The sequence below is a fragment of the Dreissena polymorpha genome, chromosome 4, assembly GCF_020536995.1.
Source record: "Dreissena polymorpha isolate Duluth1 chromosome 4, UMN_Dpol_1.0, whole genome shotgun sequence".
Taxonomy (NCBI): Eukaryota; Metazoa; Mollusca; class Bivalvia; order Myida; family Dreissenidae; genus Dreissena; species Dreissena polymorpha.
This window is the reverse complement of record NC_068358.1, coordinates 20,103,488-20,123,266: the sequence shown is the minus strand read 5'-3', so window position 1 is coordinate 20,123,266 and position 19,779 is coordinate 20,103,488. Positions and strand designations below refer to the sequence as shown.

General features: G+C 36.8%; 2 protein-coding genes across 2 annotated transcripts in view; one reads left to right on the top strand and one right to left on the bottom strand.

Annotated features, from left to right (window-relative positions):
* LOC127878263 (uncharacterized) overlaps positions 1–19,779 on the top strand; it is a 36,782-nt gene continuing 17,003 nt past the window's right edge. The window contains exons 1-3 of the mRNA XM_052424782.1: positions 1–482; positions 888–951; positions 2,095–2,203. Coding sequence (XP_052280742.1) covers positions 360–482; positions 888–951; positions 2,095–2,203 — 296 coding nt within the window. The 5' untranslated portion in view covers positions 1–359. The remainder of the gene's footprint in view (positions 483–887; positions 952–2,094; positions 2,204–19,779) is intronic.
* LOC127876508 (uncharacterized) lies at positions 8,028–10,225 on the bottom strand. The gene is made up of 3 exons (XM_052421807.1): positions 10,085–10,225; positions 9,719–9,926; positions 8,028–8,556 (listed from the first exon to the last, which is right to left on the bottom strand). The coding sequence occupies exons 1-3, from the start codon at positions 10,119–10,121 to the stop codon at positions 8,373–8,375; spliced, it is 429 nt and encodes a 142-aa protein (XP_052277767.1). The 5' UTR covers positions 10,122–10,225; the 3' UTR covers positions 8,028–8,372.

Here is a 19,779-nt window from a genome sequence, read left to right as displayed (position 1 = left end):
TACGTGCGTATTTGGATATATCAAAGCTTATTTCATACTGATCGATCTTAACGCATTCAATGCATATCAAAGCGTAAACGACACACGAAACAGTGTAAACTTCCTTTCGCTTAATGTCTACTTTCAGTTGGATATTCGTACACGTCATTGCATATTTACCTATAACAGGTATAACCTTGGTTAAGCGGTTTTCCATAAATAATCGTGACCGATGTGTCTAGGTATAACCTTTTATGGAGTACATTGTATCGAAAATGGTTTAATGGCTCATCGACATATTTTTCCGCGGAAAATAAGCTGATTAGAACTGTAACTTTAAAACGTTTGAAAGAAGCTCGTAATCTTATAAGAGATATTATATGGAAGGCGCAGGTATCACAGCTGGTAATGTAGGAAATGAAAGTTATACAGGTGATGTGTATGCTGATAGTAATACGGATATAATGGCAGATACGATTGGGCAAAACCCTTATATAAATAAGGTAAGCAGAGGTTGTATTAAGTTTCGTTTTTTTTTAACACAGTGATTAAATTTTCAGTTAACATATCATTACTTTTAATGAAATCCTTAGTGTAAAAAAATAACATCGCAAAGTGTTTTTAAATACATGCGTGAAAACAATAGTAAAAACGCGTATGCGGTTGTTCGGTTTTGTATCAAACATAATGATAAACAGACACAAACCACTATACAGTCTTATTAATTATCTTTAAGGATAAACTTAAATACCTAATATGTGTCTCACAATCGATTTTTTATTTTGTTCACGTGCACAAATAATGAAATCATCGTTTCATTTATTTTTTATAAAGGTGATACAGCTACACTGTTTTGTGTGATACGTTAATTTTGTACTTGTACCATCAAGATTGACATTTATTTGCAGTATTTTACGCTTGTAACGCAAGGCGACTTCTTGCTTCGGGGTCTACATATTTCATCGATCACAGGTAAGCTATATTTTGCATATCTCGAGACAAAATAAGCTAGGTCATTTTGTTGTATTTTATTGATAAAACCATGGTGACAGCTTTGTCATTTTTTTCTCACCATCTCGGCAATCGGTATGTGTTATTGTGTTCGAGCGAACTGTTTTACACCTTGGTATAATAGACGTTATATAATAGTGTTGATTTGAATCGGTAATGCTGTTTTATTAGCACCATCAACCATTCGGCTCTTGTTTACAAACAGATTATAGTTTTCTATAAAAAAAATACATCACATGTTGTATGTTTTTTACTTTTTTTGTATTTGTCAAATGCATCCTTGAATTTTTTGAAGTATATATAAGTAAATAACCCAAAGACGTAATTGTACGCATGATGAATTCTCTAAAATTGTAAACTTATATAAATGAGCCGTGCTCAGTAAAATGGGGGTTTAATGCACGTGCGTAAAGTGTCGTCCCAGATTAGCCTGTGCATTCCACACAGGCTAAACAGGGACGACACTTTCCGCGTAACTGGATTTTTGTTAAGAAAATACTTTATTGAAAAGAAAAATATCATAAAAGCGGAAAGTGTCGAACCTGATAAGCCTGTGCGAACTGCACAGGCTAATCCGGGACGACGCTGTACGCACATTCATTAAACCCTCTTTTCACAGAGCACGACCCAAATCTAATCATGTTCAAGATATAAGTCTCCTCAACTTATGTGTATTTACATATCTTTAAACTCAGTAATTGCGGCAAAAGTATTAAAAATATACTAGTACATCTGCCTGTAGATTATACAGTATAATTATTTTGAGACATATTCACAAACACGAAGCTATTATTCTCAAAGATTTCATTATTACATTTATGTTCATCCGAACAATAATTTATATTGTTTTATAGCCAACGACTCGTTTATAATTATGTATTGTCACGAACTGTATTACAAAATGTCACGACTGTGAAATTGATATGTTGCCCATCTTGTGACCGGTCCGTTAAATGTTTGATCCTTGTCCGTAACCTTACCAAAGTTCTTCCAAGTACTGATTCTCTACAGGCATCGGACTTGAAAGAGCTTTATAAGTCTAGGGCTTCCGATGTCATGACTAAATTTAAATTCATACGCGTAACTATTATGTTCTATATACAGGCATAGTCTTGGCGTTGGTGTTCGTGTTGACCTTGACCTTGATTCTGGAGGTGCTAGACCACTGGCTTCACATCCAGCAGGAACGACAAACGTATATGCCCCGCACAAGGTGAACCTTTTTACGTTTAATTCGATAATATATTTCATAGATTTTCAAAAGGTTCTGTTTCATCAACAACAAAGCCAGTTGTCTGGGCTCTTGATACTTAATACCAAACATGATATTAAAAGTGAATTTCATACTCATGGTCAAGTTTTTCTAAGCATTTTGTGTTTTCAAAAACGGACAATATATGCTATGATTTATTCTATACAATGATAATATTTTTTATCGCAACTTAATTAAGTTTAGTGTTCAGATTTAGATGTTTAATGATATTGAACCATTTTTTAGGGAATATTACGGAAGCGTATATGGTACACCCCAATAATACGGTCATGCCGGAATAGTTTTTATCGACTTACTGTGAAATAACATGGTATGTCGTCATAGTTTGTAGGGTTTTTCCTCATAATTTTACTCGCAATAACGACTATGAGTTAAAGTCTCGACGTAAATGTTTCCGGCTTTTTCCGAAAAAATATTTGGTCGACATGATCTAAGTCGACAAATCAACATAATTTTTGGCGTCATGCTCTTGTGAAAATGACTTGCCATCATAGTTGTAGTCGACACGATGAGTTATTTTTTACGCCATGACACCTTTTTCATATCATGCCGTCATATAATATGGTACACCCCGATAATATGGTCATGCCGATTAGTTTATATCGACTTACTGTAAAATAACATAGTTTGTCCTCATAATTTTGTATGTTTTTCCCTCTTAATTTAACTCGCCATAACGACATTAAAAAGGTCTAGAAGTAAATGTTTCCGGCTTTTCCCGAAACAACATTTGGTCGACATGATCTAAGTCGACAAATCAACATAATTTTTGGCGTCATGCTCTTTTGAAAATGACTTGCCATCATAGTTTTAGTCGACACGATGAGTTATTTTTTTACGCCATGACACCTTTTTCATATCATGGCGTCATTTTATATGGTACACCCCAATTATATGGTCATACCGGATTAGTTTATATCGACTTACTGTGAAATAACATGGTATGTCGTCAAAGTTTTGTAGATTTTTGCCTCTTAATTTTACTCGCCATAACGACATTAAGTTAAAGCCTCGACGTAAATGTGTCCGGCTTTTCCCGTAACAATATTTGGTCGACATGATCTAAGTCGACAAATCAACATAATTTTTGGCGCCATGCTCTTGTGTTTAAAAATGACTTGCCATCATAGTTTTAGTAGACACGATGAGTTATTTTTTTACGCCATGCCACCTTTTTCATATCATGCCGTCATAGAATGTTGACATCATCACAGCATCAGGGTGTAGCATATACGCTTCAATACTTCCATAGAATATAGTCATCTTTACTGACCTAGTAACGTAAAACTTCGTTAACTATGATTTGTAATATGTGTACAGCGTAATAATGTATAATGTTGTTGGCCTAAGCGAGAGATGACATAGTATCAATAGCGAAAGAAAACGTCTTTGTTACGTTTTACAGAAACCCAACAGACGCAGACAATCGTATTCAATGGCTGATCACGTGTCATCGAATAGCGACGCTGGTGATTGGTCACGTGGTACTGGTTTGCGTGATGAGAAGGAACATTTGGATACTGACAATGGTAGTTATAGGTTCGGGACTCGGACATTTCTTTTTAAAACCCTTCGTTATTCGGCGTCTGCCTAATTACGCGAACGATCGACGAGGATATTTAATAAACATGCCAAAGGAGATGAGTTATGAAATGAAACTTGTTCATGTAACAAGAGTTGATGATAACGATGATGAGACTCCGAATAAAGATACAAATGTTCGCACAAAGGGAACCGCGTTATGGTTGAGTGACTCTAATAATTCAGACTCGGGATGATCATAATTTTCGAAATTTAGTCCATATTTATTACTTAAAATAATCTTCGCCATCAGAGAAGTTATGCGTAGTTTGCAGACGGTTGATTCGTTTTGTAAGGTGCTTTTAGAATATTATCAGATATAATTAACTATGGATTATCCGGAAAATTTTGAAATGGAACAATCAATGAAGATCGTGGCGAAAATTTAGAAGAACGCCTAAACCCAGGACTACTTTCAAGGGCAAGGGAGATAATCAGCCACAACACTCATTTGTGTGAAGGATAAGTTGTATATAATACATTGGATTATTCTAATCGGATAAAAGGAACTATTTATGAGTGAAACGACATGGACAAACATTTAAAAATTTATCGTATACATGTTCTGTGTAATTTCTATATAATTTATAAAAATGTTTAACACGCTTTCAGTTTTATTAGCATATTAAGAAAACGCTTCACTTATAGAAATACGGAGCTGTTCCCAGTAATATATGTACACGTTGCTGTTGATAGTTTTTCACTTTCATGTATTAACAGTTGTGATTTTGGTACCAGCTATGCGTAACTTAGCGAAATCCCCTTTATAAATCGCTATTTTGTGTAATAACAACCAGCCAAATTAATGTTATTTTAATATCTTTATAAACAGCATCGATACACGCAATTGTATAAATACTATTTATTACTAATACAACCATTACACTTGGTATCTTGAGGGATGCCGGTACCCACGCGAGCGTCTGGTATTGCTAGCTTCAAAACGGAGCATAACCAAATTTCCAGTAATAGAACAAAACTATTTCAAAAACTTATCCAACTGATTTGTTGTTTTGCACTTCATCACGATTGGTAAATGTCCTATTAGCATTGGTAAATATAATACATATGAGGTCGAATTTATCCCGGCTGCCAGGGTTATGGTCATAGTTCAAGGTGACCAATGATCCTAAATGTGCACTAGTAGACAATTTACAAGAAATATCATGTCTAAGTGCCCTGCCCTCAAAAAGAAATCGGAGAGGGGCGACCTCGTCAATCGATTGCTCCTGGATGAGATGATAAAAAGATTTTTCCTTGTCTTCGCGCGCCTCGCCGCCTTAATGGCCTCTCCTGTTGGCAACAGTTTTCGACCCGAACTCATGACTTTAACAGAACCAACGGTTAAAACCCCTTGCCTCCTCGTCCGTCTTCCACTGCAACCACTTCCGCCTCTCCCTTACCTCGTCTAAGCCGCCTTGCGTCTATGGTGCCCAATATCTAGGAGACAATGTCCCCTTTCGAAGACGTCCGACTCGAAAGACGGCGGTTATCGCTGGTATAAGCAGAGCCGCCCGCAGAAGTTCGCCTATCCGTTCCATTTCCTATGGCTTTTCAAGCCAAATCCAATGGAGAATTAAAGTCTTCAATAAGTTTTTTCTGCTGTCTACTCTCGCTCCGGTAGCAACGCACACGCTCCTGCTTAACGACTGAACAATATCGGCGTAGATGTATATAATTTACAACATGGTTATTGCAGTACTTGCATCTAATGGAATCTATTGAAATCTACGAAAATGTACATGAATCTAACCTATTAAAGACAAAATCTACAATTAACAATTAGATTATGTATATTTAAGGATAATTTATCATAAAATAGACCACAAATATTGTCAAATATTAGATACTCTAAAAGAATCTCAGAGTATAGCAGTTACTATTTTGTTATTATTGTTTATTTGTATTTAATAAACGTGAAACAACATTGTTTTGTTTAAATCCTTGTTTAGTTTTTTACTTTTTGTTTTCTGAATAATTGTGAAATATCTGTTGGTAAAATAAACTTGCGAATTTACGCCGAGTTAAACACACTTAAAATTAAAATTCAAATAACGTTCACCTAAAATGCGCGTATATCACGTGTGTATATCGTTCCAAATACACTATTGACTCAATAAACTCGATTTGCGTTATATAAAATACAATTTTCCATAACATACGTCACTTCATTGTATGTTTCTAATGGAAATAAAAACTAGTATTACAAAAGTAAAGTGAATCTAACATCACATTAAAATTGATTAATTGAATGCATTCTTTTGTTCGTGCGTTTGTGTTAACGTGCATGCGTTTGTCCGTCCGTTTATTCACCCGTTCCGTCGTTCATTCGTTCGTTTGTTCTTTCGTTTGTTCGTTTATTTTGTAGTACCGGTGTCTGTATTAACGTTTCCTATATGCATATACATGTATCATAAAAACGTGCACTCTCATTTAATATTAAAGACAATAATTGCTTCAAAACAACAATGAATATTTTTGGAATCGCGCTTTAAGTTATAAGAGTTAAAATGTATGTTACCCCATTCGGCAGAGTGTCAATTGAAGGGTTAGCTCTCACTTTTGTGTGGTTCTTGCTTACACATCTCGCTAGCGGGTCAACATAAATAAATGCATCAATTGTACAAATTTCGTCATGAGTTAATAGTACTTAACTATGAATTTATTGGTCAAAGTTATTTATGTTTCAAAACACGATACAAATTTGCAACAAAACGACAACGAGTAAATTAGTAAGTGTAAATAAGCATATAACAGGCAAGTGTATTTGCAAATTTGAAATAAATACGATTACACCATGGCCTAAGGTCTCTACATATCCCGAAGCGAATCATAAGAATGATCTCTAATATTACCGAACATAATATTCCACAAGTTTGTAACTTGTTGGTTTTTACATTGTTAATCCCGCGAAGTACAAAAGTGTGGTGACAGATGCGGCTTAAAAAGGTAAATGACCAATAGCTGCAGTATTTATATAAAATCTATTCATATTAATCTCATTAACAAATTAAAGGGACCTTTTCGCGTTTTTGTAAGTGGACACAATAAAAATGTCAGATTCGCAAATTTTCATTGTAGTTATGATATTTTTGAGGGCACAGTTACACTGAACATTTACCATGCCCTTAAATACTAGTATCCATTTGATGCATCTTTTGACGATTTAAAAACCTGATACTTGTAAATCGTTGCAACGCGAAATGACTGCATAATTTGGAGAGTTCTATTGTCGTTATATCTTGTGACATTACGAGGATTGCTTTAATAAGGTATAAAATACATTCCATGAATGAGCACGGATATCCGAGTGGTCTAAGCATTAGACTTTTACTCAAGGGATCAGTGGTTCGAGTCCAGTTGAAGGTTTCTTTGTTTTCTTTCTATAATTTTAGTGTGTTTTTTTACTGAAGCTTTCTAGATCGAATGCTTATATTTATCAACATAAAGCATTTAATGACAAACTTCAATACATGCCAAAATCTGTGAAAAGGTTCCTTTAACCAATGTATGCCTAGCGTCCTTGGCAAACAGCGTAGACCCAGATGAGACAACGCATGATGCGGCGTCCCATCAGGGTCTGCGCTGTTTGCTTAAAGGGATTTCTGTAAGAAATATTCTAAATAAAGAAATAAATATACTACACATCCCTAATTTTGGAAATAAATTGATCCAATTTAGAAGGATGGGAGAGTCCACTAGGCTTAAATGGGTTAAACATGTGTGCAAGTATCACGTGTTTTGTATAATACACCAATCATACAGTTATTTTGCAATCCACTATTCCTGAGAGATATTGTTTTCACAATAAGCCCACATATTTGTCACATAATTGTTGTTTAGAACACATTTAAACATATGATAATCATATGTTTAAATGTGTTCTAAACAACAATTATGTCAGATTGCACTTAGTGCAGCAATACAATTTATGATCATCCATGTTGCGTATGCGGGGTTGAGTATTTTTAAATCCAAACGTCACATGTTATATATAAATATATATATATATATATATATATATATATATATATATATATATATATATATATATATATATATATATATATTCAATGTTGTGTCGTCGTTATTTTTATGTACGCCACAGTGGCGGTAACAGATGTAGCAATATTCTGAATATCATGTGCATAAGATTACAGATTTAAAAGAACAAACAACGAAATGTGAATTTAAGTTTATTAGTGAATGCAAAGTTATGTAGAAATTGTTATATAATATACATATATATATATATATATATATATATATATATATATATATATATATATATATATATATATATATATTGTTTCGAAAAGTCTTACATATGGCTTGCGTTATATTTTCACGACTTATTCTATCTTCAGCTCTAAAACGTACATATCATATAACTTCAAACTGAGATTATCGTGTAGCTACATTTTATGCATTATATTGTCCAGAAGTCGTCAGTAGTAAAACGTTGCATATTGGATAAAAGCAACAATCATGTAAATCAATAATAGTCGGTTCCCGACTGTACGTTGCTCTAATCGAACGCATTGCAACAGCAATAGTTTGGTCCGCAGTTATTGGGTGGCCAAGTGCATCCGCCAGAACCATAACCATAGGTGGCGAAACTAACCTTTCCTGCGTCCGGCTGAGAGATTGTTGGGTTAGCCAGCAGTTGATTGTGGTCTTTATTGATTTCGAATGCATCAAAACATGCAACTCTGCAATATAATGTCAGGATTATTAATTATTTTATGTCAGATATACCCTCCATCTAATTTCGCCATCCATCTATCTCCTTAGTATTTTTGTTCGAAGCGATAGCATTATGTGCCGTGCTCACACATTTAACTATTTATAGTATATATTAACAGAATTTCATATGATCCCGGCAACAAGGCAAAATCGGAATATGCGAATAGCTGGGTTAATGATGTCGGAGTATTGACACGATCTCCAGTAGTTTCATAAATCAAGCTTAAGTAATATAAAGTTGTAGCAGGATCCAGAGTTTAGTTAATAATCATTTCTGTAAAAAAGCAACCACAATTTGGTTTGAGGAAAAAATAACATATTCCTCAAATGACACTCTACCCACACGCCGAGTTTTATCAGCATATCCTTAGAACATTTTTAATTGACCCAAAATCAAACTTTTAGTTTTCACCTATTTATGTCACCATAGCAACCACACTGATTGTCTTACGAAACAAGTAAAATCTTTCTATATTTCTATATGGCCCTCTATCATCATACTGAGTTTCATCAACCTAGCTTATTGACCTTTTAAGTATTCATATGATCTACATTATTCGGACGGACGGATAGATATACGGACAAAACTGAAGTAGTGTGCATATTCCACATAATGGCCATGCATCAATCACAGATTTTAATCTTTTTAGCCAAAGTTCGTTTTAACTTACCTGGCGTTAATATGGCCCTGTTTCATTTACCTATCTACGTTCAATGTACATGTCAAGCTATTGATGGATCCAGATTGCATTGTTCAAATTTTTCTGTATCCAGAACAAACACATTGTTTGACGAATGAACTGATTATCGCAATATGACCCTCAAGCCACATTTCAATGTTTTATCAAATTAGCGTAAAAACGTATTTAGTTATCGCATGATCTCGATTAGGACGGACAGAATGTAACACGGATAAACTGACGAGCCTTCGGTTAACTTATAGTCTTCTCCGGTTTCACAGGTAGGGGACTAACACAACGAGGACGAAACGTAAGTTGGGAAGAAACGAAAAGAAGTCCACACGCTATTGTTTAGTCGTCAACCGGTCAAACCGGTATACAATTAATCACTTTATTGTCATTCAGTAATTGATTTATCTGAATAATAAAATAAAAAATGATAACTTACTTGTGTTGTTGATGGTAAATGATTCTTAAAATTTCGGCCGATGCTGACTCACAGATGTCGTTACACGTTGGAGCCACGTTGCCACAATCCCGTCGCAAACTGAACGTCCAACCTGTGCCTTTTGCAGCGCAATAATTCTGGGCCATCTCATCGAAATAATTGTAGGTTAGAGCATAATGGTCAATCGCACAGGCAATGTTCAGGAAGCCTGAAAAAAAGTTTCATATAACTTATGTGATATGTACGTATATATATTACACTGTACACGGAATAAGTTGAATAACGTATATCTCATTTCTCAATTCAAAATATCAAAATCAATTACTTGATCAAAAAATGCAATGTGGAAAAACACAATTCACTCACAAAGTAGAGCACCAACAACAAACATATTGGTCCGCATCTTACGTAGCTTATTTTGGTTTTTAGAACCTAAAAATGTTTAAGAAGCATCAGGGTTTTTTACCTTATATATGCAAGACGCAATATCAAAGGGCACGTGGTTTAACACAGCAAGGAATTTAATATAAGCTGATGAAAGTTAAGTATTAAATTCTACCTTTGATTAACGATCATTAACAGAACCCAGCCTGTTACCACGAGAATTTGAACATCACAAAACCATGGGAAAATGCGTAACCGATGATTGATGGAGGTGTAAATTTAGTGTTGAAGAAACCTTGAATAAAATTTTACGCTTTCTCTTTTGTTAAATCGTTCAAGGATGAAATCTCCTACATATGTTGCCGCGATGCATAAACATGTCAAAATTTATGTACACAAAAAGCACTTTACCGGGGTAGTTTGGTATTTTAAACAAATATCTTCACCTCTGGAAAGACGTACAGCAGTTCCGAACGATAGAGCATAGAATTAATTTTCTTAAACCTGATATTTCAATGCCAATTCAAACAATAATAATGAGGCAACACCACAAAAACTGATCAAAGATCAAACAGGAGCATTGGCATTAAAGCTCACTGTTACTGACGACTGAAAAACATAATTAATTTAAAACGATCAATAATAACTGCGAATGAGTTATTCGTCCTGCAACTGCTTTAATTAGGTGTTGCGTGAAATGATTATGAGGTGATGCTTGCTGCTGCTGATGATGATGATGATGATGATGATGACATGATGATGATGACGATGATGATAATGATGACAAAGACGATGACGACGAACACAACGACGACGATGACGACGACGACGACAATGACGACGACGATAGAGATGACGATGACTATGATGATGATGATGATGATGATGATGATAATGATGCTGCTGATGATGGTGCTGTTGTTGCTGCTGCTGCTGCTGCTGCTGATGATGATGATGATGATGATGATGATGATGATGATGATGATGATGATGATGATTATTATGATGATGATGATTATGATGATGATGATAATGATGATGATAATTTTTTAAGATTCGAATTTAACTTATTTCACACGATAAAAACGAGTGCACAAACAAACAAACGACATATGGGACTGGTCTCTGACAGGTACAAGACGCAAAATGGACCCATGAGAACACAATATTGAACCCATATGCGAGTCCTTTTATCACCCTAAATATTGACTTCGATATAGGTCCTGTATGGGCAGCCTCAAGGTGGCCAAATGGGATTTTGCAAACAGTTTTGTGTTGTTTCCATATGAGTTGAGGTATGGATATCATGTGGTTTCAAATGGGGCTTATTTTGGGTCCCATATTTGTTCTCGATATGGGTCCCGTTTGGAAAGCATATTTGGGACCAATGGGATTTGCAAAGTATTGTGTATGGGTCTCATCTGTGATCCATGAGTGTCCACACAGGCTAATCAGGGACGACACTTTCCACCTCAACTAGATTTTAGGTAAGAAGAGACTATCTTTAAACGAAACAAACTATACAAGCGGAAAGTGCTGTCGCTGATTCTGGGACGACACTATACGCACATGCATTTAAACCCATTTTCATAGAGCACGGCTCAAATCTAATTATTTTCTAGTCTCCTCAGCTAATATGTATATACACATCTTTACGCACAGCTATTGCGGCAAAAGTATTTACAACACCAATTAACATATTTATACATCTGGCTCGAGCTGATTATAGCATAAATATTTTGAGACATATTCACAAACACGAAATTATTATTCTCTGAGATTTCATGACTACATTTATGTTCATCTGAACAATAATTTATGTCGTTTAATGGCTAACGACTCATATATAGTTATGCATTGTCACGAACTGTATTACAAAATGTCACGATTGTGAATTTGATATGTCGTCCATCTAGTTACCGGTCGGTTCCAGGTTAGATCCTCGGTCGGAACCTAAACAAAGTTCTTCCTAGTACGGATTATCTACAGGAATCGGACTTGATAAAGCTTTCGTAAGTCTAGGGCTTCCGACGCAATTGAACAAGTTAAGTTAATACTCGTAACTAACAAGTTTGTATATACAGGCATAGTCTTGGCGCTGGTGTCCATGTTGACCTTGACGTTGATACTGGAGGTGAAGGACCACTGGCTTCACATCCAGCAGGAACGGCGAACGTATATGCCTCGCACAAGGTGCAAATTTATAAGTTTAAGTCAGCACTATATTTCATAGACTTTTTAAATATTCTGTTCATCAACAACACATCTCAATTGTCCGGGCTCTTGATACTTAATACCAAACATGATCCTTTACAATCATATTTAGTTTTATCCGAACTTAGTTTGGGGTATAGTGTTGAGATAAGATAATGTTAAATGATATTGAATAGGCCCTTTTTTCACCATTCAAACAAGATCGGGTGATACATTCTTTAAATAATATTTCACTTTTTTTTTAACTCTGAATGTGTTACCAGGAAACGTTTCGCGGCTCATGCTGTCATTTTTTCATGAGAATATAGTCATCTTTGCTAAACTAGTTACATAAAACTACGTTACATGCTTTGGAATATGTGCAAAACGTAATAATGTATTGTGTTTTTGAACATGGCAAGAGATAACATAGTATCAATAGCGAAAGTAAATATCTTTGTTACGTCTTACAGAAACCCAACAGACGCAGACAATCGTATTCAGTGGATGATCACGTGTCATCGAATAGCGACGCTGGTAATTGGTCACGTGGTACTGGTTTGCGTGATGAGAATGAACATTTGTAGTTATAGGTTCGGGACTCGGACATTTCTTTTTAAAACCATTCGTTATTCGGCGTCTGCCTAATTACGCGAACGATCGACGAGGATATTTAATAAACATGCCAAAGGAGATGAATTATAAAATGAAATTTGTTCATGTAACAAGAGTTGATGATAACGATGGTGAGACTGCGAATAAGATACAAATTCAAGGGACAAAGGGAACCGCGTTATGTTTTGGGTGAGTCGACTCTAGTAATTCAGACTCGGGATGAACACAATTTTCGAAATTTAGTCCATATTTATTACCCAGAATAATCTTCGCCATCAGAGAAGTTGTGCCTAGTTTGCAGACGGTTGGTTTGTTTTGTAAGGTGCAGAATATTATCAGATATTATTTACCATGGATTATCCGGAAAAGTTTAAAATCGAACAATCAACGAAGATCATGGCAATAATTAAAAACACCGCCTAGACCCAGAAATACTTTCAATGGCAGGGGAGATAATCTGCCACAACACTCATTTGTGTGAAGGATAAGTTTTATAATCCATAAGATTATTGTAATCGGATAAGAAGAATATGTTAAATGGAACTTGTTTATGAGTAAATCAACGTGGGCAAACCTTTAAACATTTATCGTACACACGTTCTGTGCAATTTCTATTTCATTTATAAAATGTTGAACACGCTTTATAGCCATTCAGTTTTATTAGCATATTAAGAAAATGCCACACTTGTGGAGGTTACGGAGCTGTTTCCAGTAATATATGTACATGTTGCTGTTGACAGTATTTTAATTGTATTTAGTTACTAACAGTTGTGATTTTGGTACCAGCTATGCGTAACTTAGCGAAATACCCGTTATAAATCACTATTTTGTGTAAAAATAACATGCCAAATCAATGTTGTGTTAATATTTTCATAAACAGCATCGGTACATGCAATTGTATAAGTACTATTTATTACTAATACAACCATTTCACTTGGTAACTTGCGGGATGCCGTCACCCACTCGAGCGTCTGGCTTTGGTAGCTTCAAACGGATAACCGAAATCCCATTTATAGAACAAAAAATCAAAAAATGTTTCAACTGATTGTTGTTTTGCACTTCATCATGATTGATAAATGTCCTATTAGCATTGGTAAATATAATATATATGAGGTCTAATTTACCCCGGCTGCCAGGGTATTGGTCATAGAAATAACTTGCTCCCAAAGAAACTAGTTCAAGGTGATCAATGATCCTAAATGTGCTCTAGTAGACAATTTACAAGAAATATCATGGCGAAGTGCCCTGCCCTCAAAAAGAAATCGGAGAGGGGCGACCTCGTCAATCGATTGCTCCTGCATGAGATGATTAAAAGATTTTTTTCTTGTCTTCGCGCGCCTCGCCGCCTTAATAGCCTTTCCGGTTGTTTATCGCTTTCGACCCGAACCCGACCATCTAAAAATGGAATTGGTAGATACCTGTACATTCCGGTAGGTCCGGACCGTGGGTTTATTTCGATAGATTTTGGTAAATTTCCATAAAATCCGGGTTCCGTCCCATTACTATACCTTTATTACAGAGCATGCAAAGCTGTATGCAATAATTAAATTTAAAAAGGTATGTTATGCAATATGTAACATAGATTTAAACACAAACAGTAGAGTCGCCAACAACGGACATTTCTAATAGCGGAACAAAAACAGTCACAAAATAATATGTTCACAACTCTTTCTTTTTACAAAAATGATTTGTTTTTGTGTCAAAGTATGATTCGAGTTTAAAAACGATTTCATGTACCATGAAACAATACTCGTACCCCTTAACGCTTAATATGGGTATTCCACTACGACCCGATTCCCCACGATTTGTCCCGATTTCCAATATTTGAGGTCGGGATTTCGTAGCTCAATCGGCGAAGGTCCTAACTCATTCGTATGTAGTCGTGGGCCGGTCGTAAGTGATTCCTGCAACTCGTGAGCTCCCGAAAAATCGTGGCCATATTTAAACTTTGGCCAGGACCTTCAAGACTAAATTTAATCGCAGTTGACTCGTAACAGCGTCGTAGTGCTTTTTTGGGCGTCGTAATGGAATCGTTAGTAATTCGTGACTAAATCAGGAAATCAGGGATCACGTGATCTGTCTACGAATCAGCTACGACTTTGTCAAGACTCTCGCGAGTTCACCCGAGTGAGTTGCGAGCCCGCAAAGATTCTCGCGATTTAGATCAAGACTCTCACGAGTTCACCCCGAGTGAGTTGCGAGCCTGCTCAGATTCTAGCGATTTAGATCAATATCAATAGATATTGGCGCCTAATTCATGGGTAAGTTCGGTAAAGTCCTAGCTTATGCCTCGGTCACACTGGCACGAATCAGAGCTTCGAACGAGCTACGAATACCTTTCGGCACAGTTCGTAGATATCCTTACTGGACCGTGGCTCTCCGTACTTGATCCGTTATCAGTCGTAGTAGTTTTTGGTTGTCCGTAGCGACTCTTGACAAATTTTGAACATGTTCAAAAATTTGCTACGAATTTATCGACCGTAGCGTATCCGTAGCAGTCCGTACTAAACCGTACTGATCCGTACTAGTTCGTAACGACACCGTAGTCGTCCGTACCTTTTCGAAGGCCAAAGATTTTCAAGGATCTACGGATTGATACGAAGAACTACGGAGCGGTACGGTTACGCTACGTATTAGCTACGATTATTCAACGGATATACTACGGAAAGCCACGGTTATAGTACGTTGTACTACGGATACGCAGGAATTTGCACGATCTTGTACGATGTACTACATTTCAGCACGAAACAGTACGGACATGTACGGTCCACTACAATAAATTGCTACTGAAAAACATCAGGAAATGAAAGCAACCGTACTTGCATTTGTTGAGTTCACAATCATGAACCGCCAGCAAATTGCGTTTGCGATAAATTTGTTATACTTGGATATTTGGCACAAAATGCAGAGGCCGTATTCGAGCTGCTTGACGATATGCATAGAGGTAATAATGATTCAATATCGTTTAACTAGTATCGCTTTGTGCTGAAGGTTACGTGTTTTGAAAATATTAGAATTTGAACTTACTGGTAATACATTTGTTTTTATTTGCAGGTAAGTGTCTGCCTCATATGCCTTTGAATCTTGCTCTTACTTGTACGTGGTTTGATAATTGTTAAATAAATAGCCGACATAATAAAATACAAATTAATCATACTTTCCTAAGCATAATCTATATTTGTACATCAATACTTGCATTCTTGATCAGGTCAGAGAAGAAAAAGGAGGTGGTGGATAAGAGACTGGCTTTTAAGACGACCCGCTCTCGGCCGATACGAGACTTTGATAGCCGAACTGATGGCTGAAGATCCGGCGGCTTTAAGAAACTTCACCAAAATCGGGCCTGATTTGTTCCATGAGCTATTACAGGTCGTTGGTCCCAGGATCACGAAGAACCACACCTGGTTCAGACAGTCCATCAATCCAGATTTGAAGTTGGCAATTACCTTAAGGTTCTTGGCCACAGGGGACAGTTACCGTACATTGATGAATGGGTTTCGTGTTGCACACAATACGATATGTAGTATTGTACGGGACGTTTGTGAGGCCATAGTTTCAGCATATGTTGGGATGTTATCCAGACTCCTACTGAGCCTGAGGAGTGGAAGGCCATAGCCGATCAGTTCGCAGCTAAATGGCAATTTACACACGCCATTGGAGCTCTATATGGAAAGCATGTAGCCATACGATGTCCCAAGAACGGTGGCTCATTATACTATAACTATAAATGTTACCATTCTGTTGTGCTGATGGCCCTGGTGGACGCCGATTACCAATTCATATGGGTAAATATTGGATCGCAAGGGAGATGTTCCGACGCACAAATATGGAATCAAAGCGTCCTCAAGTTGGCAATCTAAAGGGGTTGATTGGCATGCCAGAAGCAACATCTCTTCCAGGTGACGACAGACCAATAGGATTCTATATCATCGCAGATGATGCTTTTGCTATTCTTTTGAGTTTTGTTGGTTCTCCCGGCTCTTGGTTTGGATGGAGGAGGAAGTAGACTCTTCCCCAGACACGGCTGATTCATTATTTCCATTATTTCTGTTACGCGCTGTTGCTGTCGCTTGCATGTTCTCTTTTTGGGAGGCATTTTGTCTATGGCAACACAAAAGGCTGTGGGCGTAATGTTCAATCGTAGTTCGTTCCAACATGTCCGTGCCAGTCCGTCGCAATTCACCCTACTTCGTAGCGGACCGTTCTAGTTCGTTCTTACTGTACTAGACCGTAGCGGATCCATAGTTATATCGTATGATTCGCGTAGCATCGTACTAATCGTACCATACCGTAGCGAATTCGTAGTTTGATCGTACCGATTTGTGGCGCTCTGTACTAAAGCGCGTCGATCAGTAGCAGTCCGTACCTTTCCTTGTTCGTTTCCAACATTTTGATGGTAGATTAGTCGAAATCCGATCTCACATCGTTGTGCTCCGTACTGAAATCGAAGCGGTCTACGAATTTTTACAATTTCGTAGTCATTCGTAGCCGATTGACTCGTAGCTCATTCGTAGCTCTGATTCGAACAGTGTAACCGAGGCATTAGTCGTGACCGATCTGCATCGTTCGTAGTACAGTCGCATTAGATTCTTCACATCGTAGTGAAGTCGCGACCCTATTCGCAATACTTCAACCGAACCCCACGATTCGTCGTAACTCAATGGTACCAGTGTCGTAACTGAATCGTAGACTGTCATGAGTCTTCTCGATTCAAATGTGATAAATCGTAGGGAATCGTGGGCTTGTTTTCGTAGTGGAATAGGGCCATTAGGGACATATTTAAGCTGCCAATCGTACATCACGATTTACGTATGCCTCAATACTTTATAAACGACAATGCGATAGTTATACCGAAGCATCAGCGTTAAATATAATCTGTGCATGAAGTGTAATTGAAGTGGATTCAATATTTTTTATCAGACATGGTGTTTTTATTGCAAGAAAACGCTTTGCGATCAGCTGAAATTTTAGTCTCAAATAGCGGTGCAACAATGTATTAACTTTCAGCTTTTGTCTCAAAATTGTTCTCAGTATTTTTTATATACATTATATAATTATATTCATATTGTGAGTGGTGAAACACGAGTTTTGTTCACAAGTCATGAATGTGTATAATCCAGGTGACGAATAGACAATACTGAGATAATGACAAATATTTTTCATAGTATCACCGTCGAAGAGTCGCGTTATCGTAATCGTAATGGCGCGTTGTAGTCGCGTAATCGCCATCGTATTGCATCGTTATCATAATTGTATTGTTTCTTTATCATCACCGCCATTGTACTGTTTTGCTGTTACCATCTCAATATCGCCTTGTAGTGCCTTTATTTACTTTCCTCACAACGGAAGGAGTTAAACTCTTCAAAAATGAGTAGGAGCCATGTCGATGTAAAGTCAAGTGTAAAAATAATGTGAACTGTATGTGAACATTTGTGTTCGCACGTGAACATCATTACGTGGGCCATTGAATTTTAATATATGAGCGCTCTAAAATGTAAGCGCATAGTGGAACATCGTATCGTGACCACGTGAGCGGCTTATAAGATGCAAAAGCGCAATTGTAATCGTTACGCGTGAACTCTATTGCCTTTACGTTAACTCACAAAAACATAATGACGTTTACACGTGGATATATTTTACATCTGCACTGAAATTATTAAGAGTGTGCATTAGATTCTTGTCTATGACAGTGTTACGTACGCGTGAACAAATATCAATGCCATCGAGCTCCTTAGCTGATGTGGTTCGTCACAGGAACACAATATTAAGGTATCTTGAAATTAAAGAAGTATTAGCATAATTCAGTTTGAGCTCTTGAAAAAATCAAAGTACTGAAGTACTGGTGGGGCGATTTTGCTCAGATTTTGTGGTCGTAAAAACACTATACACCGTGATGCCAACCAATCACCTTTGTTGAATAAACAGATGGAATTAAGGAAGGGTGACAGGCTGTCAACATAATATATGATTTAGCTATTTGGGATACAAGTAAATGCTGCTGTTTTAAACAAGTCATTTTCGTACGTGACAATGCATAACTGCGAAACATTTGTGAATACAATGTTGATTATTATCATTAAAACTGGTAACCTAGGTTTTTACTCTGTTATGTATCTGAGATTTCGTGAAGACAAACGTTGTCATAAGGTTTCTATACATCATGTATACTCAATCATTATTCATAGATATTCAGTTAATTTATTTGCTGGATTTTAAGTCACACCGACACAGTGTATGTCATATAGCGACTTTATGGGAACAAAAAAATGTTGATTATGTTCTACTGGTAAGGCGAACATATACGAGATTGTTTTGATTACTTCGAAAACGTTAACGCAAATAAATTAGCTGCTGTGAAAGTGACAACACAACATGTATTTCGTGTGTAAGGAAAAGTTCAAAACTGGCATGAAAAGCACGGGCGAATGTCATACTAAAACTTGTAGCGCAGAGAACATTGAGATGTTTACTTTGACAGTAAAAATGTAGCGCGTGGTAATTAAATTTGTCGCCCATATCGCGAACGCAGTTGAATTATTAAAATTAAAGTGCAGATAGTTCAGTATTGAATCGATATTTTGTCGCGGTATACACTTCCACGAGGATGCGTGTTACTCGGGTGCTAATGCCACAGTGAAAAGACGCTGCCATGGATGGAACTCGCTCATCGGAGCTATTTGTTTGCGAATGCAGAATTGGATGCGAAGTGGTTAAATGCTAACGGGCTACATTCTTCGGTATACGTATATTATGTTACCTATGGGGCGAATTGCAGAAGGCAATCGCCCCAAAATCAAACAAACCCATTTTACGTAATATAACATGTACACATATTTTCCTCACTTTAAACTCACAGGTGATAAGCGTGT